At 39.8% G+C, this 23,797-nt stretch overlaps 2 protein-coding genes across 14 annotated transcripts in view; one reads left to right on the top strand and one right to left on the bottom strand.

The window, feature by feature from the left end:
* The window catches only part of MCF2L2 (MCF.2 cell line derived transforming sequence-like 2), a 196,788-nt gene that overhangs the window by 70,042 nt on the left and 102,949 nt on the right, over positions 1 to 23,797 (bottom strand). The gene's annotated exons all lie outside the window — the stretch shown is intronic.
* B3GNT5 (UDP-GlcNAc:betaGal beta-1,3-N-acetylglucosaminyltransferase 5) lies at positions 961 to 23,773 on the top strand. 6 transcript variants are annotated; one of them, XM_087725174.1, is made up of 3 exons: positions 961 to 2,054; positions 19,000 to 19,089; positions 19,968 to 23,773. In XM_087725174.1, exon 3 carries the CDS (start codon positions 20,254 to 20,256, stop codon positions 21,385 to 21,387), a length of 1,134 nt encoding a protein of 377 aa, XP_087581300.1. In that variant the 5' UTR covers positions 961 to 2,054; positions 19,000 to 19,089; positions 19,968 to 20,253; the 3' UTR covers positions 21,388 to 23,773. The 6 variants fall into 6 exon arrangements, with proteins under 6 accessions (XP_087581300.1, XP_087581301.1, XP_087581303.1 ...); XM_087725175.1 differs by having other exon boundaries at positions 19,000 to 19,109; XM_087725177.1 differs by lacking the exon at positions 19,000 to 19,089 and adding an exon at positions 3,344 to 3,520.

The raw sequence follows: 23,797 nt of genomic DNA, 5'->3' as shown, positions 1-23,797 counted from the left end.
TGATGACGTTACCTAGTTGGGGTAATGAAACATTTATAAGAAGAAAACAAGCAAGCTCAGAAGTGAGGGGTCCTCACCAAAGACCCCTCATTTCAACCCTCAGCTACAAATATTCTCCTTTATTCCAAAACCTTTTTGTGCGCAGTAATGCCAGCAGCAATCCTCCCCTGGCCTGGAGTGTTATGGTCAATAGGGGTTGCAAAGAGTCAGATAGGATTTTGTGCCTGAACCATAACCACAAATATTTTTAACACCCCGCCATAAAGCTCAGGAATGTATAGAACACATATATGCCAAAACCAATTCAGCACACCAATTAGCACAAAGTCTTGGAGCCAAGGTTTCCAAGGATGTAAAGCTTTAAGTTTTAGGGATCCAAATTTCATCCTTTTCTCAGCAAAACAACAAACTTACTGCTTTAAGTGTATGGAAGGGATCGTTTTTTTTAATAAGTGAAAGAAATAAACTATCTTCCGGGATGAAAAGCCTGTTAAACTTGTACTTCTCTTCAAACTTCTTGCCCAGACAACTTGACTTGTAGGAAGTTAAGACTGCCAAGCCAGACAACGCACAAAAGATTAGCCAATCTCATTTCAGTTTGGCAAAGGTTGAGCCAACAGTATATATACTTGGTTAAACAGTCTGAATCCTATGTAAACTCATAAAATAGGGCTTATTTTAAGTAAGCCATAGTTTATGGTTTGGTCTGGCAGCTCATCATGGCTAAGAATCCTGCATAAATTTCAATCAAGGATCTCATCATGATTCTTAATTGCCAGGTATCCGTTTCCTTTTTCTAGATTAAGTGGCGTTGCTCAACTAAATGGGTGGATCTCAATTCCTGAAATTTTAGGAGTTAAAGCCTACGTCTACCCATCTTAAAGTGGCTGAGGTTGAGAAACACAAACCAGAACTGAAGAACTTTCTTGGATGAGGAGCGAAAATTCAAGGTGGGGGGGGGGGCAAGGAAGTCTAGTTGCCTTTTGAAAAAGCAACTTTGGGACCACCATAACCTGCATGATTGAGAATCTCCAGAGACTTTGAGAAATACTAACATACTCTAGAAAATATTCTCCAAATCATGAGTATGATGTAGCTTGCCTAAATGTAGCTTATCATGGTATTCGGGGAGAAAATACAGGTGCTTGCTAAGAGTTGGAAAATACCTGATGGCACATGATGCATTTTACTGCATGTGAACCTGGTTAAGAGCAGAAAAGTGGATTCACACAACCGCATACAAGATTTATATTCTCTCAAGGATCCAGAAAACACTGGCCAATATATGGGGTTAGCATGACGAGGTGACACTGAGCTTGTCAATCAGAAAGGTTGGCAGTTCGGAGGTTCTAATCCCTAGTACAGGTCTCCCGCATGAGCAGGGGGTTGGACTAGATGCCCTCCAAGGTCCCTTCCAACTCTGTTATATCCGGGCTGATATCTACCTTGCGGTCCATTGTTCTGGGAATCCACGCACTGCCCGCCATGCAAGACAAGGCATTAATTGAAGCCACCACAGGTTTCATTTGCCCGCAGCCAAACTCTGGTGTTTATAGATTTGGTTTATAGATTTGCCAGGGGAGTGAGTGACATCCTTGTCTTCCTCTGACATTCAAATCCACTCTTGCCGGACTGTGACATACGGGTCGAGACACCGCACCTGTCTTTCCGGTTGAAGGGCATTCTAGATGTGCCGGACTACAAGCCCCATCGTTCTCCCCCGCCTCCAACCCCCGCAGGGTGGAAAAGAAGGCGGGATGCAAAGGTAAACGAGGCCGGGCTGGGATGCAAACGAGGTGCTCTCCGTCTAAGCCAATCAGCGCTCTCCGTCTAAGCCAATCAGCGCCCCTCGAAGCCGCCCAGCAAAAACTGAATGGAGCCCTTAGGCACGGCGGAACCCCGGCCGCTTTTTTCCTCCGGGGCGACTCGGGTTCCCCCGTTCGCCTGCCCGGGGTTGAAGGGACCGCTTGACTTTGCAGTGGAAGCCAGTCGGGCCAACTGGACGTCCCGGACGAGGCTGGACTAGAAGATCCCCGGAGGCTCCGGACAGAGAGGTCAGCAGCTGGAGTTTCCTTCGGGGTTGGGCTGCGAGCGGGGAGAACGCGTCGAATGCTCGGCTTTTGCGAGGGTGGGGAAGAGAAGCAGCCCGTCGGAAGGCGAAGAAGGTGCCCGGCAAAAGGAAAGGAAGCTTCAGCCAAGCGGCCTCTTCGCTTTCTCCCAGGGAAAAAAGTTGCTTCGCCTGCCGGCTTCGGCTGCTTTGAGGTTGTAAAAGTTTTCACCGCCTCGATGAAGCCGATCCTTGGCTTTGCAATGCGCCGATCTATTGGGGTCCCCTAGACTTCCCCCCGCCATTCCAGTTTCTGAAATCTCGCCCGTCCCTTCCTTTCTCCTTTACTTACTTTCTTCCCTTTCTCTTTTTCTTTCTTTCTTCCCTTTCTTTTTCTTTCCTATTTCTTCCCTTCTTTCTTTCCTTTTTCCTTCTTTCTTTCTGCTTTCTTTCTTTCCTTTCTCCTTTCTTTTCTTTTCCCTTCTTTCTTTTCTTTCTTTCTGCTTCTCTTTCCTTTCTCCTTTCTTTCTTTTTCTTGTCTCCTTTTCTTTTTCTTTCTTTCCTTTCTTTCTCCCCTTTTTCTTTCATTTCTATTTCTTCCCTTTCTTTCCTTTTTCCTTCTTTCTTTCCTTTCTTCTTTCTTTTCTTTTTCCTTCTTTCTCCCCTTCTTTCTTTTCTTTCTTTCTGCTTTTCTTTCTTTCCTTTCTCCTTTCTTTTCTTTTTCCTTCTTTCTTTCCTTTCTTTCTCCCCTTCTTTCTTTTCTTTCTTTCTGCTTCTCTTTCCTTTCTCCTTTTCTTTCTTTCTTTTCTCCTTTTCTTTTTCTCTTTCCTTTCTTTCTCCCCTTTTTCTTTCATTTCTATTTCTTCCCTTTCCTTTTTCCTTCTTTCTTTCTGCTTCTTTCTTTCCTTTCTCCTTTCTTTTCTTTTTCCTTCTTTCTCCCCTTCTTTTCTTTCTTTCTGCTTCTCTTTCCTTTCTCCTTTCTTTCTTTCTTTCTTTCGTTCTTTCTTTTTCTTTTCTTTCTTTCTTTCTCTTTGGAAAAAAGCCGAGCCGGCTCTCCACCAGTCCCGCCTGCTGGAGAGTGATTTTTCACTGGCCATAAGCCGCCGCCGCCGCCGCCCTCCCTGGCCGATTCCCCAGCGGGGTTGCCACCCGACGGAACGAGCTCATCCAGCTTCACTTCGGCTTTTGCCACCTGCTGCAGCATTGCAACATCGCCTTTTGCGCCTTTGAAGTGGAGGTGGGTGGGTGGTGGAAGGCGGCGGGGGGTCGACCAACCGGCTCCCTTCTACCTTCCAGTCCCGGGTTGCTTTCGGCCGACTCTCAAGGGCTCCCCTGCCTTTCCACCCGCGAAGGCTATGTAAGGGGGGGTGGGAGAGGAACCCCCCCTCCATTTCAACCCTCCTTCCACCCATTGATTTGAAGCCGCGAACGCGCCTCCGGTTGACTAGGAAATCGGTCTAAGATTACTCCCGGGTAAGTCTGAATGTGCGCCGACCGGAGCGTCTCGATTTTCCCCATTTTATTTTGATGCTGCCGAACCGCCTGGGTTCGTTTGCCCTTCAGGTGCGCGTTTCTTTCTTCCAGGACTTAAACTTCTCTCCTTCCCTTGGATTCTTTTTTCTTTCCCGAATTTCCTCAATATACCTATCGTTGCGTGCTTTGTTTTATCCCACGCAGAAATAAATTCAGATATATGTGTGTGTATGTGCGTGTCTAGCTAGCTAGCGGCTACCCCCTGCTTCCCTACTAAACTATGTCATCGGGCTTGATAAATTGACACTTAAAGCTTGAAAAATAACGAATAGTTAAAAAAAAGTACTGTATTATTTCCTTAAAGACAGTAAACTAAGTTTCTGTAACAGATTAAGACATTATTGTAAATCGAACAATAATAAAATAGATGGGTTTAAGCCCTTTAATCCCACCAGCACCCAGTTGCAACTGGCAGTTAGAACAGAGTTCTTTTCAGGTGGGGAAGGGGAGTAGAACTCCTTAGCATCAGAGCATGTTAATTACTGTATAAGAAATACTAATGATCTGATGGTCATTTCGACAAATCCTTTCTTAGCGAGCACTTAGAAGCCAAGAACATACATGCCAATTTTTTTCAAGTTTGTGGTACTTGACATACATACATACATACATATATGTCAGAGTCTGTGTTCTCCTGTTTATAAAGGCTTCAGGTGTAGGAACTGAATTCCAATCTTTCCGTTTCTCTTGAGAGGCAACCAGACTTCAAACAGAAATAAATCCAGATATTCCTCAATTTACCAGCAAATGAGTCCAAAATTTCTGCTTAGTGAAACATTTGTTAAGTGAGATTTGCCCCATTTCCCGACCTTTCTTGCCACAGTTGTTAAGTGAATCACTGCCTGCAGTTGATAAAATTAGTAATTGAAGTAACTGAAAAATGGCCGTAGGTCACTTTTTTCAATGCTGTTGTAACTTTGAATGCTCACTAAATGAACTGTTGTAGGCCGAGGACTACCTGTACATAATCAGCCAGCCATTCAGAGCTTTACAGATAGAAGATTTGTAGCTCAGGATTGAATTGTGGGGTCCTTGGGGCTGAGTTTGGTGATTTTATTTCAGACGTTTCATTACCAGACTAGGTAACATCATCAGTGCAAGGCTGTTTTAAAGCTGTCCTTGTTTTTGTTTGGTCTTTCATGGTGGAAGAAAAGGTAGTTGGATTAGTAGTTTCTTCTTCCAGTAAAAAAGGTTGGTACTGATTTGTCCCTCTGTCCAGCTGGAATGTAGTTAGATTGAATCTAATCTCTATTGGCCCTTCCAGGTGGAATTCCAAAGAGATTTGAAAATTTTATGAGATATATGAGGTTTTTTTATAAAAAAAATAAAGCCTCTTTCCCCTATCCAGAAAAATAATAGCTTTATTTCTAAAGTTGAACTTCACATTGGAGAATACAGGTAGTGGGCAGCCTGCAATGCAGCACAGGTTGCCCCTGACTTACGACCATTTGAAGTTAGATGGAGTTACTTATAACTTAGTTTTGGTGGCCATCCCGCTATGGTCATATAACCATATTTTGAGTGCTCAGCAATCAACCCACATTTATTAGGATTTGTAGTGTCCTGTGGTCGCATGGCTGCGAGTTATGTTTTTGTGAAAAAACAGTGTTTACTTCCAGTTTTGCTAAAAATGTTCCATAGGGAAGAATGGGTTTACTTAATAGGATAAAAGAACAGAATAATAGAGTTGGAAGACCTTGGAGGGCTTCTAGTCCAACCTCCTGCTCAAACAGGAATCCTTTTCCATTTTCCATTTCAGACAAATGGTTGTCCAATCTCTTCTTCAAAACTCCCACTGTTGGAGCATTCACAACTTCTGGAGGCAAGCTGTTCCACTGATTAATTGTTCTGTCAGGAAATTTCTCCTCAGTTCTAATTTGCTTCTCTCCTTTATTAGTTTCCACCCATTGCTTCTTGTCCTGCCCTCAGGCCCTTTGGAGAATGGCTTTACTCCTTCTTTGTGGCAGCCACTGAGATATTGGAAGACTGCTATCGTGTCTCCCCTAGTCCTCCTTTTCATTAAATTAGGCATACCCAGTTCCTTCAACTGTTCTTTATATTTTAGCCTCCAGTCCCCTCATCATCTTTGTTGCTCTTCTCTGCACTCTTTCTAGAGTCTCCACATCTTTTTTACATCGTGGTGACTAAAACGGGATGCAGAATTCCAAATGTGGCATTACCAAGGCATTATAAAATGGTATTAACCACCTTATTGTTTCAATTGTAGTGTTTTTAAAGACTGCTAAAAAAAAAGTAAAATTGGGTTGATCGCATGATGATCTGCTTTATGACCACCACCACCGTAATAAGCAGGCTCCATTATGGTTGTAAGACAAGAACCACCTATATTTTTCAGCCAGAAGTCTTGGTTCATTCATCAAGTTGTGTCTGATTCTATGACCCTATGAGGCTCCAGTCCTCTGTCTTCTGTACTCTGTCCAAAGTTAGATGCATTGCAAAGTTAGATGCAAAGTTAGATGACATTATCTAACTATCTCATCTTCTGTTGTTGCCTTTTCCTTTTGCCTTCAATACCCAACATCAGGGTATTGGAGTGCGTTATAGCAGATATGTCACTAGAAAGCAAAACTGTGTTTCACTTACTTTGGCCATGTCACACAGGATAATTCATTGGGGAAGAGTTGGGATAAAAGGAAATCAGGCCATCAGAGCACATGATGGGTGGACACCAGCCAGAGCATAGAACAACTCAAAGTAGTGGTGCCAGATTGGAAGATGTGGTCAGACCTGGCCCACAGAATCATCAAGAGTCAGAAATCACTGAACGGATAATGTCAGAGCTGTGGTGGTGCAGTGGTTAGAATGCAGTACTGCAGGCTACTTCTCCTGACTGACTGCCGGCTGCCTGAAACTTGGCAGTTGGAATCTCACCAGGCTCAAGGTCGACTTAGCCTTCCATCCTTCCAAGGTGGGTAAAATGAGGACCCAGATTGTTGGGGGCAATAGGCTGACTCTGCAAACCGCTTAGAGAGGGGCTGTAAAGCCCTGTGAAGCGGTATATAAGTCTCAATGCTATTGCTGTCATCATGAGAACAAGGCTCCTGTTGTTCATGTGTCCTCTTCGTGGGAGAAGACCAGTTTCCAATGGGATCTTGCAGAAGATAAGGGAGAGCTGCTTGAGAAGCTAAAGAAAGTCCACTTTCAGAGGCAAAAGAAGGCCTGCTTGTGGAGGGAAAGGGATACGGGTTTGGAGAATAGTCATTGAAGAGGCCACCGCTGAGTGCTGCTGTGCAGATTGGCCTAGATGGGTGAGGAGATACGTAGGTGGGGAAGCAATACCACTTAAGACTTACATACAGTGCTTTACAGCCCTCTCTAAGCAGTTTACAGAGTCAGCATATTGCCCCCAACAATCTGGGTCCTCATTTTGTCGACCTCGGAAGGATGGAAGGCTGAGTCGACCTTGAGCCGGTCAGGATCGAACTGCTGGCAGTCGACAGTTAGCCTGCGATGCTGTATTCTAACCACTGCACCACCCTGGCTCTTGCACGCCACCATGACTGTAAGGAAAGCTACACATCCATGTGCCTGGATTTTATCACATGACTGAGATGGCCATAACTTCCGGTAGAGATCATAAATCCCTTCGTTGAGGCCATTGTAATTTCGAAAGGTCACTGAAAGAAGGCTCATAAATTGAGGGCTACTCGTAGAACCAAACAGTGTGGAGTAAATATTCTGCTGCTAATGCACATAGGTTCTGTGGATGGAACACGGGAAGCTAACAAACATTAAATGGGCTTCTTCAAAAAGATCAAGATACAAGGAAGATAAATGAGTTAATATACCACGCGTTAATAGTTAACCACAAAGCAGATTGAGCAGACTCACTCAGCCCTGTCTGATAAACAATATGTGCTCTATCAGCCAACTGAAGAACAGGATGAAGGGACAAGATTGTAACCACTTTACTTAAATGAATGTAAATATGGGCCAGATGAACTGAATCCCATAGTACTGAGATTACTAACTGATGGTCTGAATTCAGGCTTTATCTTGAGGAATCCGGGAGGAGAGATAAAGGGATGGATAATTGGAGAACATACATAGTTCCTGCCTTCAAAACATGGAGATAAAGAGAATTCAGTTGAATTACAACTTAATCTTTACCTATTAAGACTCTGGAGCAGATCAAAAAGATATATAAACACATATATATAAACAACTTGAAAAATAAGTGATAATTACCAGTGTGGGTGGGTCAAGAACTAGTCTTGCTCATTTAACTTTGTCTTATTTTTTTAAAATTTGGTAACTTTCTTAGTCAATTGTGGGAATGTAAATGACATAATATATATTGATTTCTATGAAATCGTTGATAAAATAGACTAAATTTTGATTAGTTAAGACGGGTCTAGATGAGATGACAATTTGTAGATACAAAACTTGAAAAATCAAAGGTGCCCCATAAAACAGAAATGAAGTCTATTATAGGTTCATAGTTTTGCACCTTGTATCAGCATAGTATAATCTTTATTGTCATTGTACTTAAATACAACGAACAAATATTTACCATTTGTATTGATGACTTGAATAAAGAAGTGTTATAGATAAAGAATAGAGCTGACACCATTTTGTGCAAGCCTTCCATTTAAAAATAGTAGTGTCTTTGTTTAGTAGGAAATTGCGCTGCAATATTAAATTACAAGCAGAACAGTGGTGGTTTCTGGATTCCGTTCCAAACGGTACGGTTGGAATGGCCCCGGCGCCATCCACATGGACGGGCGCACATGCGTCATACTTGCCTGCGATGCTTCTGTAAGCCTCCGCAACGCTCCAGCTTCTCAGCGGAGCGTTGCGCAAGCACCATATGCACCGTGCACGTAAGTGCCAAAGGCTTAAGCACAGGTAAGGAGCTCAGGCGGGCCCTCCGGGGCTCCCTACCGGAACGGTATCCGGTGCTCCGGGCAGGCTCCTGTATGGCCGTACCAGGGCGTACCGCCTGCAACCCATCACTGAAGCAGAAGCTAAAACCATAAAAAGGAAAAAAAAGACCTATTTATGAGCCTGTTAGAATATATAGTATCACCTAACAACAATAGTAACAGTAGATTTCTGAGTGTCCTGATAATTAATTATTTTGCTAGTCTTAATAAGCCACAAGAAGTCTCTAGAGGTCCTCATTCAGCAACTGCCTCATAACTGTTCGCAGTTATGATGTTGATGATGTCAAAATAATCTTGCAACCAATCCTTGCATTTACAACTTTTGCAGGTCAGCAATGGAAAGGAAAGCTGAAGCAGCCAGTTTCATTTAGCTGTCCCTTCATTTACTGAGCAAGTTACTGGATGCAGTTGTGGGTGCTAAACAAATGCCGGCAGGAAGTAGGTTTTGCTCTCGGTGTATATTTCAGTGGCTTGCCTATCAATACTGATGGAAGTGGACCTAGGTTGGGCTGTTTACTGTTAGCTTGGTTGGCAGTTCCTGATTGGGATATTATTTACTGCTTGATTGTTAGCCTGAAATTAATCTTGGTTTTAATAAATAGATAACCTTTATTGTCATTTTTTTCCTGTGGGCACACTGGTGCACATTAAAAGTGAAATTGTGTTTCCTGCTCTCAAAAGTATACACCAGTGGTGGGTTTCAAAATTTTTTAGAACCTCTTCTGTAGGTGTGGCCTGCTTTGTGGGAGCGGCTTGCTGACCATGTGACTGGGTGGGAGTGGCTTGCCAGCCATGTGACTGGGTGGGAGTGGCCAACTTGTAAAATGTGGTGCAACTCACTTAACAACGCTCTTGCTCAACAACCAAAATGTTGGTGCAGAAACTCTGGCATTTGAAGTACGCAAGTCTTAAAGCTGTCAAATTACAAGACCCTTGCACCCCTAACCCTTTAGGGGAAAAAATCCCAGGGGTGTTCAAACCTGAAAGCTTTAAGACTTGTGGACTTCAACTCCCAGAATTCCTTTTCTCGCTCTTCAGCTTGATGATGTGCGGACGGGCGGAGGGACGGAGCTGGAATCGGTTCTAAATGGCACTGTAGATTTGTGGAACCTCTTCTATAGAAGAGGTTAGAACTGGCAGGAACCCTCCCCTGGTATACACATACATAACACACATACTATACTATACCATACCATACTATATCCATATATGCACCCACAGTTCCACACACCCCCACACACATAAATACATATAGTTATATTAATCACTGTCCGTCTTGAATACATATTGGAAAGAGGAAGCTTGAGAATTCACAAGGTTGATGCTATATGGAACAAAACTATGACCAAATCTAGATGTTCTGCTTAGGATAACACGAAGCCTCCTGCCAGAAGGTAACAAGGAAAAGAGGTGAAGAGGATGAGTAGTGTCCCAGACAATACCGCGTACCCTGGTCGAGCATCGCTTATATGCGATCTCTGGTCATCTGGTGGAAGGTGTTTTAGTCTTTTAGTTTCATTTTTAGCTTGTTGATTGTCTCTTTTGAATAGTAGTAAATGCTGTTTATCTCTATGTACTTATTGATGACCAATTGGTCATGTCATTTATTATCAAGTTGGCATGAAAACGGGAGGGAAATTCCATGCATACCTTCAACCAGAGTCGGATCTCATATTTCTACAGCAGACGTGTAAGGCGCAAAGTTCACAGCCTGCTGCAACACCTCATTGTTGGATATGATTTATGACACAGGCTGAGGGGAGGGGAGACACAGGGGTAAAGGTCAGAAACCATTAACCGGAAATCAGTTTCAGCTCTCTGTGAAGTTTCCAAAGGATTAATTTACGAGTCTCGAGAAGTTCAAAAGAAATCCATTTGTTTATTAGCAGCAACATTTTGGCAAATTTCTTCGGCAGAGCCGAAACTGCCAGGCTTTCAGGAATTCCTACCAGCAGTGACAGGGAAAGCCATTAGAATATAAATGAGAACAAACCCCACCTCCTACCAGCACTGATGATGTTACCTAGTTTGGGTAATGAAACATCTGCAAGAAAACAAAAATCTCTAAAAGTACCAAGGACCCCACATTTCAACTCTGAGGTACAAATACTTTCCTCTATTGATTCTTGGAATTTCTCCATTCAAGCAGGTTGAGTATCTGATTATGAGATTGACGATATCAGTGATAGTAATTAAAGTAAATAGTCTGCTTGAGAATTCATTAAAATCCAATAATGTCTTAATTTCTAAGGGATAATTATGCCCATGCCATATTTCATTGATATTATTATTTACAAGAGTATGTTAAGTCATACATGCGGAGTCTGGATTATGGAATAAAGAATGGTTGAAATTTGAGTCAATTTCAACTTATTTCATGGCAAATTGGGAAAAATATTTTTGGCTGTGCCTTCACACTAAGGGAGTGAAAGCTGACATGCTTAATTTGTATCTAATTCACACAAGTACTTGCACAGTTATGTGCCATCAGTTGATTTTCACCTGCAGGATCCAAGCACATTGCTGCTAATGAAACAAATATGTAAATAAAGTTTAAATAAATTAGTTCTTCCCTGGCACTTTAGAAACAGCAGCATAACAATTTGGATTCCTAATTTGTGTAGGAAGTGAGTGGGTAAATGAAAAATGGCATATGATTGATTTGTTGATATTTGATTTCCTGGATTGTTACCTAGACGTTGTTTGGATACGACAGAAAATATTCAGTCACTGAAAATACTGGTAGAGATAGAGGTGGAGTTTCTCAAATATTTCTAACCTTGTAGTGGTTAATTAAATTGTTAGTTTAATAGATGGGTTTATTTTATGGTTTTATTCTATCCTGCTCCTTCTCTCCCTCCCCCTCCCCTTCCCCTCTGCACTTTTATAGATAAAGCATTACTCTGAGAGTGGTCATTGATCATTACAATCATCTTTATGAATCCTTGGAATATAGTTGCAATAGAAATCAAATCAATGGATTGAATGAAATAATACTGCTTTATCTGTCAGCAACAAAAGGAAGTTCGAGTATTTTCCTTGCTGAGTTGTTTCATTCATTTGATACGTGTTGTGTAATTCTTGTAGCCAAAATAATAGAGCATGACTTGTGCTATAAAATGTGCTGATTTCAGTTGTGCCAAACTGCTTGTACAGCTCATTTTATGTTGCACATGACAGGCTCCAAACCTGGGATGTGTTGGTTTGTGCTAGAAATAGCAATTTGGACAATCTATTGAAATAAAATGACTTGCCCTTCAGTTTATATTAAATGGTTCTTTATTTTCACATGAAAATCTAAAGATTCCCTTTCTTTTCCTGAATGGTATTTAGCTGCAGTTCTTTTTAAAAAAAAAAAAAAACACCTCCTTTGCTTTTTATTTTAAATCTGGATTTTATGTTTTATGAAATTCTACCTTATTTATGTTTATGTCATAATTTTCATGGTCACAAACACAAGCTTATGCTAAAGCAATTTTATTTTGCTAGAAGAGCAACAGTGGTGTTGGAATTTGGCAGAACAGCAATAATTATCTATACATCAATCTATCAATAGATAGATAGGTAGATAGATAAATAAATATATAGTTAGAAAAAGGACTTGGTATGGTAGGAAATTGAATCTTCCATTTTGTTGGGTTAATTTCCACATAACAATCAAATGTAAAGTTTCTCCAAATTGTGAACGACATTTAATGTATAAATAATTCATTTGCATTATGGACGGTAGAAAGCATAAAAATGGGTAATGTTTGAAAATGCTTTTCAAGCCTTCAGTTGGCTTTGTGAAACTGAATGTGGTCGGGTTTTGTGCAACGTGAAAAAAAAAAAGTGATTTTCTGCATCAGTTCCATCCTCCAGAGTGATTTATATTGATAGTCAAAGATCTCGGATGGTTTCCTATCCTCATTTAGTTTGTAATACTCCAAACGTTGGATACGGGGTTCAAGGATTGCATTGAAATAACCCAGGCTGCTTTTCTTAGAAAACTTCTGGGTCTTCCCCCTTGTTTTGGGTTTTGCCCCGATGTACGTGGAACTGGGCGTTCAATTGGTGGAATGTATGGCCTGGATTAACACCTTTAAATGGTGGTTTCGGGTGCTTTTTCTGGCAGTTCCTGGCAGCTACCTCTCCCTGGCGTTCGCAGACTCCCATATTTCTCGCTGGGAGAAAGAGCTGCTGAAGAAACTTCATCTGCTAGGTTTTACGGAGGATGCCTGGGGAAACTACGACCTCAGGGACGCCCAATTTAGGGTAGTCCAACAGCTTGTGGACATTGATTTACAATATCTATGAGCCAGAGCCAACAAAACTTGCTCCCCCCCGACTCTCAACCAACTTAATAATTATGGATTGAGGATGGCTCCCTATTTTTATACTTTAACCATTCCCAAGTATAGAAGAGCTTAGCTCACTTTAATGTCTTGCCCTCAGCACTTTTGGATGGTCGTTTTAAGAGGCTCCCGATTAACGAGCGGCTATGCCCCTGTGACAGAGGCGAGGTTGAAACTGTGGAGCACATCCTTCTATTTTGCCCCATGTATAACGCAGACCGATCTAAGTTACTGTCTCTTCTTGAAATCATCCCTTCTAGACCTAATGGCTGTAATTTGTTTGTATATTGCCTTGAAGATGTCTCTTCATACATCACCTCTCAGGTTTCCAAATTTTCCTTAAGAGCTGTAACCATTAGAGGAGAATGCTGTAATTTCCCTTAGTTAAGCTTTTGGTGACTGATTGCTATGATGCTATGATGAATTCTCTTGTCTCTTTTGTAGTACTCGTGTTTTGTGACCGTACTCGTGTTTTGTGACCGTACTCGTGTTTTGTGACCGTAAATAAAGTATGTATGTATGTGTATGTATACACACACACACACACACACACACACACACGTACTTACTCCAAATAAAATATGTATGCGTGTGTGTGTATGTATGTGTGTGTATGTATGTATGTGTGTGTGTGTGTGTGTATGTATGTATGTATGTATGTATGTGTATATATATATATATATGTATGTATGTATGTATGTATGTATGTATGTATGTATGTATGTATGTATGTTGTATTTGTGCTGATAAATAAATAAAGGGAGACTTTATTTCAGCACAATATCAGCACAAATACAACACAAATGTAACAAAGGCAACAGTAAAAATATTGGGCTTTCTGTCTGTATGGTCTCTTGTGACGAGCCGAATGACAGATGATGGAAGCAGTTAGCTTCCTTCCATAATTGGGGCATATCAGGGGTTGTGACACACACACACATATACAGATACATATACATACATACATGTGTGTGTGTGTGTATGTATGTATGTATGCATGCATGCATGCATGTATGTATGTATATATCAAATCCCAGTAAGGGTATGGCTAGCTGATGAGAGCTAAATAGCTTGAAATAGATCTATACTAGTCTCCCTTTATTTATTTATCAGCACAAAAAAATTAAAAAATTAAAAAATTACAAAATATAACAAAGGCAACAGTAAAAATATTGGGTTTCTGTCGTGATGGACTCTTGTGACAAGCTGATTGACAGAGAATGGAAGCAATTAGCTTCCTCCCATAATTGGGGCATACCAGGGGTTGTGACTTTAAATAAATAAATATATATATAAATATATATATATATATATATATATATATATATATATATATATATATATATATATATATATATATATATATATATATATACACACACACACACACACACACACACATACATACACACACACACACACACACACACACACACACACACCACACTTACTCCAAACGTCTTTTTTTGGGGGACATAGGAGGAATAACTACAAGATTACTCTGTTTTTCTGACATGTTTAAAATAGTTGTTTGTGTTGTTTCATATACATATTGAAGGGAAACGACCATTCCTCACTTTGCATGCAATGGAATGCTGACTGTTGTAAATGCGGGCAGATGTTCAGATTGGATTTGGCATTTTTGGGTTTGGATGTCTGATGGTGTTACAGGTATCATTGCAGAATGTAAGCTGTTCCAAATAAAGCTGCCTTTTGCAATTGACCAGTGGTGAATTTGTCAATACCTAAGGTATTCAAGGGATGCTCCAGATATTTTGGGATTGCATCCAAAGTGCCTATTACTATTATTATTATTGGTTCTTTGTGCAGCCAGATGTTGAGACCGGATTTTGAATTTTTGTTCACCTATCGAGTTTATTGTTGTTGTTTTTGTTGTTATCCCCCCCAAGAGTCATTAACAGGTTTTGTGTAAAGAATAGCTTTTTAGTGATTTGGAATTTACTAGACTCGCAAAAAAGAAAGAAAGAAAAGTACATGTAAGGACTTAACAGATGCATCCATGCAATTTAAACTGGGTTAGTGTTATTTATTTCCTAACTTAGCATATTTTGAAAACCTGGCTTGATTGGTTATTTATGGTTTAGCATATTGTGTGAAGCCAAAAAATGGGTGATTTCAGAAGTTGTGTGAATGGACTCTGGAACGGGATGTTGTGCGAAGAAGTATATTTCCCTTTTTATTGATTTCAAAGCTTCTCAAGCTAAATTTTTAAATGTTTTTCACGTTTGATGTTTTAAAAGGTTAATTGTACACCATCCAAAGTCCCTCTGTGAGGGAGATGGACAGTTTCTAAATGTGATAAATAAATGAAAATAAATGGAAAACATTAATTAATTGTAGCGGAGGATGGAAAGTGAGTTTTTAATTTGGTCAAACCAATAACTGTACAAGTGACGGTCAGGGGTTTGGCACACTTTGAACTAGCAGCCCAGTTGGAACAAAACCAAAACAAAGGAAGCCCAAAACTGGAAATCAAAGTTTGCTCTGTGAAGAACTCACAGTGTGGCAGATGAAGAAATAAAATGTGTCATTGGGAGCCCCTGAAATCTCTCTTGTAGGCTGACTTTTCCATTAATTTGCTCTCTCATTAAAAAAAAAAGAAACAGGGATGGCCAAGAAGCAAGACCCATAGAGGAAGTGGAATTCCTTCTTCCCATCAACTGCTCCCAATCTGATGCACCTTAGATTTATGGGACTTCATTGCCCATAATCCTCAGCACAAGAAATGAAGGATCAGATGATGGAATGTATGTCCAGATGAGGCCCTGGGGATCAGAGGAAGGGTCACACGTGGCATTAGGACCCAGTTGTGGATGGAATGGACATGAGCGTGAGGAATATGAATTCTGATAAAACATTTCCTATTGTCTTTATTTCTTTGCCTTGACAATTAAGAACCGTTTGTTCTTTTATTCTGCTCTGCAATAGGAAGGGGGGGGCTGCACATTAACAACGAGACAAAAGTTAGCACCTTAAAACCACTAGCCAGGATATTAGGAACAAGAATAGCTGCTTATAAGAAAAAAAACCTGTAGGAAGTTAGCACCCACCCCTCCCTCTCCTAGAAAAATGAAATATCCTAGGAAATATTGAAAAGGCAGAATATAATATTTCCCTGGATGTGAAAAGGGAGAAACATGTTTTAAAGACAAAGTAGCTCCCTGCAGCTTCCTGCCCATTCCCCTTTTGTCAATGAGCCATTAAAGCCTGAGTTAGTCTACTTTATATAACAAAGGTAGAATTAGTCTTCTACAGAAACTCACCACATGGCACCTGGAAACTCAATCAAACTTGGGATTCAAAACACAGCCTAGAGAGGTGCCCCTGCATGGCCCCATGGGAGTCTGACAACCAACCAGAATACATTTCTTACACAGGAACAGGGAACAAAGAGGTGGGGCTGAACAGATTATAAAAAGCCCAGCAAGCCCCTTCCTCTCTTCTCTTCTTCACCCAACATTGAAGCATGTGATCACCTTTTCTGTTCAGGAACTCAAGCCATGTGGTCCTGTCCACCATTAAACCATCTTTCTAAGCAGCCTCCATGTCTCCAGTGTCTTTTTCCCCACTTGGAGCTGAACCCAGAAGGACCTTCCTTCCAACACCCCAAAACCCACCTAGAGGTGGCACACTTTGCAAGATACCCGTGACCTGGGGTGAAAAACAAGTGACGTTAAATCCAAATAACCAATCAATATTATCTGTTATGCATCATTTTATGCACTATTATATTATGCATTATTATTATGCATTATTATATTATGCATTATTATTATTATTATGCATTATTATATTATGCATTATTATATTATGCATTATTAGGGGAAGGGCAAAGGGTTGAATGTGACCATCCCTTGTCTATAAAAACTGCTGTAAGGTCCTAATCTTGGCCCTTGGTTAGCTTTTCAAACCGTGGTTCTTATATCTTGGTACCACAATAAAAGTACTATTCTATATCACCCTTTGTGTCTGGTGACTTATTGGCTTCGACACCAAGCAAGAGCCCAGTTTTGGGACAACAACTTCATTGCCCATAATCCTCAGCAAGGGAAGCTATGGTAGACGAAACTGCCTCACCATCTTCTCCCTTCTGCAAGCAACAGGAGGCCTGGATTGAGGCCCCATGAATTGCGGATGTTGCTTTTGGCCAATCAGGGGGCGGCCCCTGCTTAGGCCTGGAGGCCCTGCAAGGATGGGAGACCACCAGGAGACTCTGTTGTTATCTCGGGAGCGATGTATGCGGCCTTCTCGTCCTCTAAGCTTGGCTGGGCCCGTGTAATAGCGATTGCCTCAACTATAAATGCTGAAAAAAGGCAGAAGACAAGACACTTCCATATTTCATCTGAGGAAACTGACACGGGGCCCTCCTTTCCTCTTTAGTTTGCCCCTGAAGGTAAAACCAAGTTTTGGAGAGACCCTGAAGGCCAAAGATTGCCAAAACAAGCCACAAAAGAGAGCTTGATGGCCAAGAGGTGTTTTGGGGGTGGGGAAGGTTTCCCACCCCCTGTGGGAAAGAGATGGCTGAGAGAAATATAGTTAGGATAGATTAGTGAAGGCAAGGGAATAAGAAATGATACAATATTTGGGTTTGCGGAAATACCATCCCAAGGAAACATAAACTGAGACCTGAAAGAGACCCCTATCATAATAGAAAAGAAAGGGAGAGAGGAAGAGAGAAAGAAAGGAAGACCGGGGAAAGAAGAAAGAGGTAAGGAGAGGAGGATGGAAGGGAGAGGAAGAGAAGGAGAGAGGCTAGGGAGGGGAAGAGGAAGAGTAGGAGGAGGAGAAAGGGAAGGGAAGAAGGAAGGGGAAGGAGAGGAGGAAGAAAGTAGAGAAGAGAGGGAGGGCGAAAAGAAAGGGAAAATAAGCTGGTGTTACAACAGGAGGAAGGGATGGTAAACAAAGCAGCCCAAACTGTATATTATAACCTATTAAATGAAATAATAAATGTATAAGAATGATAAATGTAAAGAAGAATAACAACTATGTGAATGTATACTTAAAATGGTATGTAAGAGAATAAAAAAATTAAAACAAAATTCTGAAAAAAAAAGAGATGGCTGAGGGAGAACGATTTTAAACAATTTAAATAATTTATTTAAACAAGTGATTCTCTTGGAAAACCATTCTCGGGTGACAATTCCACAAGCGACATTTGTGCCTTGTCCAAAACTGGGTTTTTTGTTTGTTTGTTTTTTGGGATAAAGGGTTTATGTTTTGATTTGATCTAACACTTCCAGACTTGGCTGAATAAAATGGCCGAAAAAGGATCAAGATGGCGGCCGTGGTGGGCCAATCAAAGCTCTGCTTTCTGCAGGACATTTTAAAAAGGGGGGTGGGGTTTTTATTGCCATTGTGGCCGCCATCTTGGCTTTTTTTTTTAAGCACAGCCTGCAGACACCCCATTTTCCAGTATTTATTTAATCTGTGTGCGTATGTAGGTGTTTATATATTTTTAAAAGCATTTTTCAAAGTTCATTTGGGTATTGTTGAGAAAATAGGCAGAGGAATCTTAGCATTGTCAGCCTGGACAGCCTGCTTGTTTGTCCATATGTATATTTATTTAGGTATTTATTTGTTTCGTTGGTTAGTTGAGTGTGCAGCCATCTTGCCACCTAGGTGACTCTGAGAAGCTACAAGTATTATAAAGCATAGCAAAATATATTAATAGCTAGCTAATATAGATCATGATTACGTTAGATTAAGTTAGGTTAACTTAGGTTAGGATGGATGGATGGATGGATGGATGGATGGATGGATGGATGGATGGATGGATGGATGGATTAGATAGATAGATGGATGGATGGATGGATGGATGGATGGATGGATGGATGGATGGATGGATGGATAGATAGATAGATTGGATATATAATAGATAGAAAGAAGGAAAGAAAGAAAGAAAAAAAAGAAAGAAAGAGGGGAGGGAGAGAGAGGGAGAGAGAGAGAGAAAGAAAGAAAGAGAAAAGAATTAAAAAGCTTTCTGGTGTGCTTTTTTAAAACCCTCCCTATATTTCACTCCCCGTCCTTCATTTTTCTACTATTTTGCAAAGAGTGTAAGAAAGCAATTGTATGATTGCTTTCTTGCACCCTTTGCAAAATTAGAAAATAAGCTTTTTTAAAAGACAATCTGTCACCCTCCTTTTCTGCTTTCCCTCAGCATCCTGACACTGAAAGTGGCTGAAGGGCTGATTTCAGAAGAGAAGAGCACCACCACCACCACCCAAAAAGGTTTTTCTCTGCCTGGAAGGTGTGCATGACCACGTACTTGTATGTATATACTTGTATGCACACACATCCTTCAGTATGGGGCTCCTTGCCTTTGGGGTTTATGCCTTGCTTTCCCCCAAGAGTCCTCAGGTCTGGAGAAATGGGAGGAGTAGGCAGGAGTAACATTAGGAGAGAAAAGGCCATCAGAGGTCAGGCTTGGGAAAGTGGATGCCTTTTAATACAGTTAGTATTAAGAGAGAGCAATATCAGTTAGTCAGAAAAAGTGTTACCAGGTTCCTCTGGAGTTTTGACTACTATAGACTAGGAGTGGGCTACTGTGACAACCTTACAATCTTTGTGGACATCAGCTCCCAAGAATGGGATGTCTCAAAGGTACTTTTTCAAAAGGCAACTGGACTTTCTTTGTTTTTCCTTGAAGATGCTTGCTTCTAATCCAAGAAGTTTCTTGAACGAGAAGCGAAATGTTTTCAAGGAAAAACAAAGTCCAGTTGCCTTTTGAAAAAGCTCCTTTGAGACAGCCATGACCTGGATGACAGAGAATCTCCATAGATACTCCCAGAATTTGAGCTAATGTCCAACCCTCAGAATGCTAACAACCAGATAACTGCAAAGAATATAAATCCTTCCATTTCCCACCAGGCAGTTAGAACAGAAGAAGCTTCTTAGATGAGGAGATAAATGTTTTCAAAGGAAAAAATAAATAAAAAGTCCAGTTGCTTTTTAGGAAAAAAAAGGCACCTTTGGGATTACCATGACCAGAATGATTGAGAATCTCCATAGATACCTGTTGGGCAAGTCTAATTCTCAAGACTGCTTGAATCTGTGAAGTAGTTATCATATCATATAGAAATTATGAACTATATTTGAGATTAATTTTGTTTTTCTTCTGTTTTGCAGATGCTGCTGCTATAACTATTCAGTTCTGAGCTGATATTACATCAGGTGAAGAGGCAACAAGAGAATCATTGTCCATTGTCAAAGTCCTACATTCACCAAATTTATTTGGAAACAAGATGACTTTTAAAAGTGAATACTTTGGGATTTAATTGAGGTGACTCTCCAGTAACTCAGATGCATATAAAATGAACACTTTTCCTATAAGAGAAATGTTGAAGTCTCACGCGAGAACTTATTTAAAAATCCAAATCTTTAATTGGAATCATATGTAAAAAAGTGAAACAGAATGTATGTTAATTCTAGAAGAATTAGAAAATATCAGTTTGTGCACATTTTTGCCACTTGTTTTGTTCTGTGCTTCCTGTTTTTTTCGGTAGAAATTGATAGCCCTAGCTTTGCGCAATATATGAAATCTCTCTCGTACAGATTCCTCATAAATGGCTATACTTTTGTGAATGACAACCTAACTACTAGCAGATGTAACAGGGTAGCAAGGCATCGATATTTGATCAATCACGAGGAGAAATGTCAAGGGCAAGATGTTCTCCTTTTGATCCTTGTAAAGACTCCACCTGAAAACTACCACAGGAGAGATGCAATTCGACAAACATGGGGTAATGAAGACTACGTTCATCACTATCTGAATGCCACCATAAAAGTCTTATTTGTTTTAGGGCAATCAGAAAATTTTTCACTGGGAAGTGACATTCAAATGAAGCTGGAAAGGGAAGACAAGAGGTATGGTGATCTGATTCAACAAGACTTTTTGGATAATTTTTACAATCTTACCTACAAATTACTGTTGCAGTTCAGCTGGGCAAACAACTTCTGCCCTCATGCCAAGTTTATCATGCCAGCCGATGATGACATATTTATCCACACGCCAAATCTTATTGCATACCTCCAAAATCTAGCACAAATTGGAGCTCAGGATGTTTGGATTGGGCACGTCCATCATGCATCACCTCCCATCAGGAATAAAGAAAGCAAATATTATGTTTCCTATGAAATGTACCCATGGCATGCCTATCCTGACTACACAGCTGGAGCTGGGTATGTTCTATCCAGGGACGTAGCTGCTAAAGTATACCGAGCCTCACAGACTCTTAATTCAAGTTTTTACATAGATGATGTTTTCATGGGATTTTGTGCCAACAAAGTGGGGATTGTACCACAGAATCACCCCTTCTTTACCGGGGGAGGGAAGGCTCCATATCATCCTTGCATTTATGACAAAATGATTACTTCTCATGGGCATGTAGAAGACCTTCAGTATTTTTGGCAACAGATTACAGATCTAAGAGTGAAAAACTTTTCTTCTGGAGTTTGGGGTAGTATATATTGTAGAATAGTTAATATTATGCTGCTTTGCAGATTATATAATCACAATACATATCTTTGTTCAGCTGCATTTTCCTAACACTTGAATATCAGAATAGATTGACTGAGCCAGAAATGAAGGAGGAAGTCACTTGCTTTCTCCATAACAAATTAAAAAGAATATAGCGAAAGTTCAATAAAAACTTGCCTGCAGATTGCACGGTTCTCCAAAGGAACATTAAAATTATAAAAAACAATTTTCCTATTATAGTAAAGTTTCCCACCAGATAACTTTAACAACTGGATAAATCTTAAAGTTAACATTTATACTTCTCAGTCTGGAACTATGAAATTACCAAATGGAAATGGAATTGTTGATTAGTTGAAAAACACACATTTTCTGATAAGTTAATATTTGCAGGTCACGTGGAGAAAGATAAAGTACTTGATGTGACAGTATACTAATGCACTTTTTCCACAGACACAGTTTTATCACTTCTAAGCACATTATTACATTTTGATCTAATGCTTTTAGAACTGAATAGCTTTTTGTGTTTTATTATGTGATCACTCAAGATGAATTTTAAAAAAACCCTGATGCTAGCAAGTGATGCCACTGTTGACATTAAATACTTCTGGTGAATTCTGCAAAGCTGTTGTCTTACATTTCATAGTCCAAAGTTGCACATCAAAACATAAACAGCATAAAATTGATGGCCCTGCCTCAGTGCTCCAATCTACAAGGCCCCATTGGATTTGTTCAGTTGGTGTTCACTGCAATTGTGTTATCTCCCCAATGATTCCCATTAAGCAAGAGATATTTTTAAGAAATTAATACTGAAGTTACACTGTAGGAACACAAATATGAGCCCCGCGGAACACTCTTTTAAAATGTAAAGTATTTAATTCCATTCTTTTTTACTTTCAAAAACTATGAAATTGGCATATACATAATTAGGCAGCATAAATATATTTTAAAATAAATGAACTGTTTACATCCAAGCTGTGCCAGTTTCATAAAGTAGTTTTCTCTTAATCAGAGTTTCAGGGATTTTACCATTTATAATCTTTCAATTGAAAAGTTCTCCCATTTTGCAATTCTTAACATGGGTAAAATAACCACATCTTCCACTTCCAAAATGGAATGAAACAGGGTGAAACTGCATGCCTGCAGTTTTCCATCAAGACATTTGCTTTACTCATTTCTCTCCTCCCTGTTTATTGAGTGTTGAAATTAAGGCAAATTTAATATGGGTTTTATTGGGAGTGAGAATTCTATGTTACTGTAACCAATTTCAAAATAATATAAAGCTAACAACTACTGATAGACAGACCATAGACACAAAATGCTTGAATATCCTCATCTTGCCCTAAATCAAACATTTGACTTGTCTGTTGTGTCAGAATAAATTAAATGTTCATGTTTTTGCAGAATTACAAAGCATAAACTCACACGTGTGCTAACGATGAAAAAGCTGTGCATGTTTCTTGTTTCATAGCAGGTTTGTTATGTTGAAAAAGTATTAGTTAAGGAATAGAGTTGTATATTGTTTAGCACAGAGAAGAATGTTTAATTATTGAAATACTTTATGAAAGCATCCTTTTCCCCTTAAGACTCTTAAGCTTGGTGATCTGAACATTATCTTTAAAAATTTTAAACAGGAAATTCTTAGGTTTACTAATGTTACAGATGCAGGGTGCAATACTATTTTTTTCTTGGCTTCACAAGTACTTGTACCAGCCTGAATTGTCACTCAAGATATGTGTTATTACATTACTGTTATGCTAGTTTTTACCTGTTTGGTTTACAGCTATTTGATTAAAAAAAAAAAATCTAAGGACAGCAATTATTTTATTCATGACACTTTGTTCTGAACAGTGTTTTATAAAATATCTATTTTCAATAAACATGTTGTGTACTTTGTAAATGTTCTCTAATTTTTCCACAATAACATTTGCTGCTTGTAAAATAGAACATTTTTCTTTGAGATTGCAATTCCAATAATTGTGAATAAGATTTTGTCTCCTGAGATACTAAGTTAAAAACACTGGATAACAAGCACACACTGTGATTTTACCTCCCTGGCAGGCAACTTCAACTGTGCTTCTTGGCACAAACGTTCAGCCATAAATTTGCTTTCTGGAAACCAGGGCATATATTGGAAAACAGCCTTATTTTATCAAAAGTCCTGATTTAATCGCAATAGCCTGAAGTATTGATAGCAATTACTGACAGCAATTTTGCACGTGCTAAGTATTTTACTACTTTTGTGGCAGCAATAGAAATCTCTATTCTTTATAGGATAAACCCTTCCACAGTTATTCCAATACTGAACATTAATGTATACATATTTTTTAAAATGTGCACCTTAAATATGCTTGTGCTCATGTAAAACAGATTATAATTGGAAGGAATCTGCTTTGCCAAAGAAGCACATTTTCAGAATCTTGTATTTTAAACCTCTCCCTAAACATTATGCAAAGCCTTGGGTTTGGGGAATGCCTAACAC

Source organism: Thamnophis sirtalis, unplaced genomic scaffold, assembly GCF_051295495.1.
Source record: "Thamnophis sirtalis isolate CommonGarterSnake01/CBP01778 unplaced genomic scaffold, rThaSir2_p1.2 scaffold_11, whole genome shotgun sequence".
NCBI lineage: Eukaryota > Metazoa > Chordata > Lepidosauria > Squamata > Natricidae > Thamnophis > Thamnophis sirtalis.
This window is presented reverse-complemented; position numbering and strand designations above follow the sequence as displayed.

Coding starts and splice junctions, on each gene's coding strand:
- B3GNT5 (XM_087725176.1), top strand. CDS start 20,254: ATGTATGTTAATTCTAGAAGAATTAGAAAATATCAGTTTGTGCACATT.